The 7500-nt window shown below is 49.5% G+C and overlaps 3 protein-coding genes across 3 annotated transcripts in view; 1 reads left to right on the forward strand and 2 right to left on the reverse strand.

Moving 5' to 3' along the window:
• Nucleotides 1-66, forward strand: part of mindy4b (MINDY family member 4B) — a gene marked incomplete at its 5' end in the record, with an annotated part of 25407 nt that extends 25341 nt beyond the window's left edge. The window contains one exon of the mRNA XM_084350337.1: nt 1-66. This exon is cut by the window's left edge and continues 134 nt beyond it. Coding sequence (XP_084206463.1) covers nt 1-9 — 9 coding nt within the window.
• Nucleotides 67-775: 709 nt separating this feature from the next.
• Nucleotides 776-3252, reverse strand: tsen34 (TSEN34 tRNA splicing endonuclease subunit). The gene is made up of 5 exons (XM_084350991.1): nt 2641-3252; nt 1942-2217; nt 1728-1869; nt 1357-1647; nt 776-1231 (listed from the first exon to the last, which is right to left on the reverse strand). Exons 2-5 carry the CDS (start codon nt 2206-2208, stop codon nt 1044-1046), a joined length of 888 nt encoding a protein of 295 aa, XP_084207117.1. The 5' UTR covers nt 2209-2217; nt 2641-3252; the 3' UTR covers nt 776-1043.
• Nucleotides 3253-4181: 929 nt separating this feature from the next.
• eif2a (eukaryotic translation initiation factor 2A) overlaps nt 4182-7500 on the reverse strand; it is a 7767-nt gene continuing 4448 nt past the window's right edge. Inside the window, exons 9-16 of the mRNA XM_084350319.1 lie at nt 7319-7435; nt 6893-7049; nt 6694-6778; nt 6052-6384; nt 5528-5641; nt 5273-5386; nt 5086-5151; nt 4182-4953 (exon numbers count right to left, since the gene is read on the reverse strand). Coding sequence (XP_084206445.1) covers nt 4888-4953; nt 5086-5151; nt 5273-5386; nt 5528-5641; nt 6052-6384; nt 6694-6778; nt 6893-7049; nt 7319-7435 — 1052 coding nt within the window. The 3' untranslated portion in view covers nt 4182-4887. The remainder of the gene's footprint in view (nt 4954-5085; nt 5152-5272; nt 5387-5527; nt 5642-6051; nt 6385-6693; nt 6779-6892; nt 7050-7318; nt 7436-7500) is intronic.

The raw sequence follows: 7500 nt of genomic DNA on the forward strand, positions 1-7500 counted from the left end.
TTCTACTGATCACCTGACAGGAAGTTCAATACAAACAGACCAAATCCCTGCAGCAACCCAACTAGAACACGTCACGACGCGACACGTCACGTCACGTCCCATCGCGTCGCGTCACGCCACGCCACGCCACGTCGCGACACGTCACGTTGCATCGCGTCGCGTCATGACACGTCACGTCGCATCGCGTCGCGTCACGACACGTCACGTCACGTCACGTCACGTCACGACGCGTCACATCACGACGCGTCACGACGCGTCGCCTCGCGTCACGTCGCGTCATGACATGTCACGTCACGTCACGTCACGACGCGTCACATCACGACGCGTCACGACACGTCGCGCCACGACGTGACACATCATGTCACGTCGCGACGCGTCACGTCACGTCCACAGTGTCCTCTGAAGGATCAGACTGCTAATTAAACATTTAAATTTTAGACATAAAAAAATATTTTTAGACAAATCAGATGTTTTTATTGAAGTCTTCAGGTGTGAAGTGGATCTGTGGTCTTTTCTAACAGCTGAGCAGCAGCTTCATAAATACACAGTCAGAACTTTAACCTGTGACATCAGAATGTCTCAGAGGAGCTCGACCCGTTCTGACAAAAACAAATTCAGAGATGGAGAAATGAACCGGATCAGATGTTTGAGCTGATTCAGAGCTCAGATGGACATTTTAAAGACCTGCACACACTCTGCTGTTGGTTCTGCCTCATGTTCCATTCTAACACAGAAACACCAGGTCTGAATGAAGCTGCTGAGAGGACCAGAATCATCGAGTCCAGAACACAGACTTTATTCGGGTTTCAGTCCAGAGAACAAACACAGATCCTGTAAAACTGGACCCACCTTCAGATTCTGGAGGAGAAAACAATAAATATTCAGGTTCCATGTTGTTGTTTGTCTTCAGGTCCAGAGACTCGGACCTGTTCAGTGTTTAAACAGTCTGATCTGAGACCAGCCGGTCCTGAGGGCTGTTTGATTTACACCACAGTCAGAACTGTTTCCTCTGAGGACCGGTACGTCCAGGTCCAGGTCCAGGTCTAAACCATCCCGCTCCACTGTAGCGAGGTGTACAGGATGCGTCCGTCCATCCCCGGCGAGCAGAGCAGGACGGTCTTCTTCACATTTGAGCCCAAACGAGCCACAGACAGGACATCCAGCAGACAGACAGACTCGTCCAGAGACGAACAGACGGCGATGAAGTGAGCATGGAAACGAAGAGGGTCACCTGAGAGAGACAGACAGGTTCAGAGAGACAGACATGTGTGAGACAGACTCAGAGAGACAGACAGGTTCAGAGAGACAGACATGTGTGAGACAGACTCAGAGAGACAGACAGGTGTGACTTCTCACCTGGATAAACCAGGAAGTCTCCTCCAAACTTCCCCGCAGAGGTCAGGTAGAAGCCCCGCCCCCTCAGGTCTCTGAACACCTGGTACCGGGCGTCACAGCCGCGGCCATGCTGCTCTCTGATTGGCCAGTCGGCCTGCAGGAAGGCGCGGGCCTCGGGACAGTAAGACAGCCCCGCCCTTGCCGTGCTCAGCTGGACTGCGAGTGCCGAACGAGGGAAGGTAAAGCTCCGATCCAGGTCCTCAAGGCGGCTCCGCAGGGCCTCATCTGAGGACTCGGACCCAGAACCTGAACCTGAGAGGACCAGAACCAGAATTATTAGACCAGACCGTGTTCAGATCTACTGATGTTATCAGTCGTCTCACCTGGCTCACCTGAGTGTGATGATGTCATAGCTCTAAGCAGCGCTGACTTCCTGTCTTCCAGAGCGAAGACACTCTGCTCCTCATAACTCCTCTGCTGCTGCTCCTCCTGCTGCTGCTCCACCTGCACAACAAGCTCCGCCCCTCCTCCATCCTGCCAACAACAACCAATCAGAAGTCACCTGAGGACCAGGTGGTGCTGTCCCTGACCAGCAGGTGAACTCACCTGTCTCCTGGCTGGCAGTGTGGCAGCAGCGCGTCGCTCCCTCAGCAGTCTCTCCTCCTCCGGCAGCAGCAGCAGCGGTCGGCCCAGTCGTCCGTTCTGTCGCGGCGTTCGGGGCAGTGAGCCCAGCAGCGCCCCGACCAGGCCCCGAGCCCTCACTGACCGCAGGTCCTCCATCCGCCACAGGAGGGGGGCGGAGTCACACAGACTGACCCCCACAACATGAAGAGGGGGCGGAGACTCCCCTCTGCTGGAGGAGTCATCATCCATCACCTGAACCTGAGAACACACACATCACTTTATCTACTCTGTCCATCCTGAGTAATCTGATTACACCTGTTCAGTTCAAAGTACAGGTGTGAAGGGCTCCACTGGAGACCTGATTAGTCAGGCCACACTGTTTCATTGAACCAGTCACCACAACATCACCAGACTCCCTTAACAAATGTGGTGATTTAAGAGTTGTTGAGTTAAAACAAACTTTGTAACGTAGTGAAACTCTGTCTCTGACAGACTCTGAATCATCGTCTCCTTCTTGTAAATTCAGCAAATGTTCTGCATGAACTTCTTTCTGTCTTTGAGTGAAATCATCTGATCACAGCTGTGACCTGTCAGCTGTTTCTGTCCTCCATGTTTACACTGAAGAGGAGCTCACAGCATCAGGAACAGGTCCTGATGATGACGTCAGAGTCTCTGTCTTACCTGTTCAGCTCACAGGTGTCTGTCTGTGGAACCGATCGATCATCGATCAGATCGATCAGTTTGAATCAGTATCTGTTAGCCGTTGGTGTTAGCTTACTCCCGGTGTGTGCACGTGCTTCCGGTCTCGCTCTCACGACTTGCCGTAAACTGCTCCGCTGTAGTTTTTACTCTTACGTCATAAATTACTACAAACAACAGATCAATAACTACACACTGATCAATGAAGACTCAGTAACTGATAAACACGCGCTCACTCCGCCGCGGAGCTCTCTTCTGCCGGGGGGTGTTTGATACTAACACCGTCACATCCCCGCGGGGCGGGGCTTCTCGGAGTAGGCACACAAGCACGCGCCCCGCTCAGTTTAACCTGCGGAGACACAAGTACGAGCACACTCAGAGAGAACCACGGGCAGTGGAACCGACCAATAGGAGCGCAGGAGAGTTTGATTGACGGACAAATCATCCAATGACAGGCCGGAAATAGTTGAAGTGAGTTTTCTTGATGTTGTCTCTGTTTTACATCTGAAACAGTGTGCAGCTGACACACCTGTCCACACTGTCCACACCTGTCTACACTGTCCACACTGTCTACACCTGTCTACACTGTCCGCATCTGTCCACACTGTCCACATCTGTCCACTCTGTCTACACCTGTCCACACTGTCCACACCTGTCTACACTGTCCACACTGTCTACACCTGTCTACACTGTCCGCATCTGTCCACACTGTCTACACCTGTCTACACTGTCCACATCTGTCCACACTGTCTACACTGTCCACATCTGTCCACTCTGTCTACACCTGTCCACACTGTCTACACCTGTCTACACTGTCCACATCTGTCTACACTGTCCACACGTGTCCACACTGTCTACACTGTCCACATCTGTCCACACTGTCTACACCTGTCCACACTGTCTACACTGTCCTCATCTGTCCACACTGTCTACACCTGTCCACACCTGTCTACACTGTCCACTTCAGTCAACACGAACTGTTTCACATTCAGTGATTCACAACATTGTGATTATGTTGTAAAAACAGATTTATTGTTAATCGATCAATAATGTTAACAAATAATGACCAACGTGCTTCGGAGCTCATTATGTCTGACGAGCTCCAACCACTAAATATTTGTACTTTTTCTCATAAATGATCCATAAAAGATTGATTATTGACCGTCAGTGATGTTAAAGATCACTAAGTGTTGCTGCAGACACATTTTCTACAAACCTTCCTGTTTAGATGTTTGTTAGATTATTAAAGATGATTTAAAATCTACTGATGTATTTTCTCTGTTGAGGAGACACAGCTGAGCTTCAGCCTCTGATCAGTTATTGATTGTGTGTGAAATGTTTGTGACAAAATAAACTTTTAATGAGCTTCCTGTTGTCATGTGACCAAAGTGAGAACAGCTGATGAAGATCACAACACGTGGGTGAAAGCTGCAGCAAGTTTACTTTTCAGTCAAACTGCTGCAAAAACATGAAGAATATTTAAATATTGATCCATTGACTTCCTGTGTAGATTCAACCTGACACACAGACTCAGACACGTTTATAAGTTTCATCACCTGATACAGCCACAGGAGGCTTTTATTCTGAAAGGATCACTGTCACAGGCCTCAGCATCCATACACATGTTGCATAGCAACAGGGCTTCATGTCACTCTCACTCTCACTCTCACTCTCACTCGCGCACACACACACACACACACACACACACACACACACCCCTCCAGTTCCTCCAACATCTCCCAGAATTCCTTTGGGCAGCCTCCGCACACAGAGGAATGAACTGATGATGTCATCAGGCATGTGAATGAAATCAGAACCAGTTATCCAATCATCAAACCCCCTGGCCCCGCCCCCGCTGAAACTGAACAAACTCAAAATATAAACAAAAAACACACACACACCTGTCCTCTGTGTGGTGTGTGTGTGTCCTCTGTGTGGTGTGTGTGTGTGTGTGTGTCCTCTGTGTGGTGTGTGTGTGTGTGTGTGTGTGTGTCCTCTGTGTGATGTGTGTGTGTGTGTGTCCTCTGTGTGATGTGTGTGTGTGTGTCCTCTGTGTGATGTGTGTGTGTCCTCTGTGTGGTGTGTGTGTGTGTGTGTCCTCTGTGTGATGTGTGTGTGTGTGTCCTCTGTGTGGTGTGTGTGTGTGTGTGTGTCCTCTGTGTGGCGTGTGTGTGTGTGCGCGGTGCATTGTGGGATTGGGGGCGGGGCCTGTAGCTGCTGCAGCGCCTCCTACTGTCCAATCTGCAGTTCCTCCAGCTCTTTCAGCAGCTGCTCCTCCTTCTGCACCTTCTCCAGCTGAGACACACACACACACACACACACACACACACACACACACACACACACACACCTCGTTAGACACACAACTCTGATCACTTATATTGATTATTGATTATATTGAATGTAATGAATGGTGGATCAGGTCACCTGGTTCTTCTGCAGGACTTTTCCTGACACCTGCTGCTCCTTCAGCTCCTCGATGGCCTTCAGTTTCTAAGACACACACACACACACACGTCACTGACACGCCGACCAATCACAACACAGAACACCTGCACACCTGATGTTTACATCACTGAACTCTACATGAACGAGTTGTCCTTCAGCTCTTCACCTTCTTTAAGTTCTTTATCTTCTTGTCAGTCTCTGGGTCTCCACTGCTCAGCTCTGATTGGCTGTTACTGACAGGGGCAGGGTCAGACGGAGGTTCAGGTTCAGATTTTGCGTCCTTCAGAATAAAAGTAATTATGTTAATACATGTGTTATATGTAAATGTGTATATAATTTAATCTAACACATGTTCCTGACAGCTGCTGGTCATCCAACCAGGACGAGGAGACAAACGTTTGGAGCCGTCTGATTGGTTCACCTGTTTCGCAGCTTTCTTGGCCTCTCGTTTCTTCTGGTTCTTCAGAGCCGACTTAGAGAGACTTTTCTCCCCTGCAGCACCAGGACGCATGTTCTGAGGAGGCTCCTCCTCGTGCTGAAAAATATTAATAAATAAATAAACATAAAAATAATATTCACCAACAAATCAAAAACGAAAATGAAAAAGAAAATAAACCAACATGTCCGGTGCTGTCAGAGTTTCCTCTGGCACCAGTCAGCTGATCGTCTTCAACACACAGGAGAGAGGAAGAGTGAGGAAGTGACACTGCGGGCTAATGCTAAGCTAGCTGCGGGCTAACGCTAAGCTAGCTGTGTTGTCTGTAAAGTTATTTGGTTTTTACTTCAGATAAATGAAAGTAAAAAAAACAGTGCCAGAATCAAGAATCCTGAGTGGTGGAAAGTAACTAAGTACAATTACTCGAGTACAGACTGGAGCTCTGTGATGTTTCTAACTGAGATGCATCCTGGAAGTTGTAGTTTTCTCTCTTCAGGTCTGACCCTCACCAGTTTGGAGCTCGCTGTGGCCGGCAGGTGTCTCAGCGCAGGGGGGCGGTACGCCTGTGTGGGCGGAGCCTGTGTGGTTCCCAGCTCGCTGACTGCCGCCTGGTACTTGACGGCCCGCTCAGGGAAGCTCCCATCAGGGAAGGACTGCCAGCGGACCTCCCACAGCTCCGAGCCCGCCGCCACATCCCACTTGTGCAGCACGGAGCCGGTGTAGTGCCAGACCTTATAACCGTTACTGACCCGCAGCCTCGGAGAACACGTCGCCGTGACAACGTGCTCACCATCAGGACACCAGGCGAAATGTGTGGTGTCTGCAGCCTGAGGTTTGGACACCTGGAGGACAGAACAAACAGCTGATCATCACACGTGGTCCAGTTCAGACCTGCAGTTTTACAACATTTAATAAAAGTTAACTTTGACTTTTAATCTGGGCCAGACTCTCAGAAACAGTCGTCAGCAGAAAGGAAGTATTTCATCTCTTCATGATCGGACCAAGATGACACCTGGAGGTTCTGAGAGGAGCTCTGGTGCTTCTTATTTATATAATAATGATATAAATATATTTTATTCCATAATGTTTCGGGCGACAGAACCGTCTGTAGTTTGTGTTCTGGTCTTTGTGTTGCTGCTGTTCTTCTTCACCTGTTTGTATTTCTTCACGTCCCAGACCTCCATCTGACCCCGCAGGTTCCCGAAGCCAGCCAGGACCAGGATGTGACCCTGAGGACTGGAACAGGGAGGAGGACACAGTCAGGATCTCTGTCCAACAGTTTCTGATTCATTGTGTCCCAGTTACCTCCCAGAACCTGGTACCATGTGAGCAGAGTCAGGTGTGTCTCACCTGTAGTAGGCAGCGTTTCGTGGTCCAGTTCCGAAGTCGAACACCGCGTCACATTTGAGGTTGAAGACGGTGGCTTTGGCCGGCATGAAGCCGTACACCACACAGAATTCTGTAGAGTTCGGACTCCACACCACGTCGTAGATCGGACCGTTCTTGGCTGTTCAGAACACGGAGAGACGTTTATTCAAACACTGTGTCCTGATTCTTCTCTACGCTCCTCTGATCCTCTGAGGACCAGCTCGTTTCCAAACACTGAGAAAAAGTTCCAGAGCTTTTCTTTTAAATTATAAGTGAATGAGTCATTAACTGGACCGGAACCGCACATGTGGATTCTTGTGTCTTTTTACTCTTTTTATTCGCTTGTGACTGAGGTAAAGTACCGACTCTCACAAGGCAGTAGTATTAATACACAGTAGAAGTACTGACGCAGTTGGACCACAGCCGTCTCTCCGTTCACAGCGAGGTAATGCAGCGTCTGCTCTCCGTAATATGAAGCTCCGGTTTTGTCCACTTCAGTACTCGCTGTGACCAGAACTGCAGAGGCTGAGAGACACATGGGTTAAAGACACCACACAGCCTGGGACATTTTGATATTCCAGGACCTTCCA

The sequence above is a fragment of the Pagrus pagrus genome (genome assembly GCF_965226575.1).
Source record: "Pagrus pagrus genome assembly, chromosome: 4".
Lineage (NCBI taxonomy): Eukaryota > Metazoa > Chordata > Actinopteri > Spariformes > Sparidae > Pagrus > Pagrus pagrus.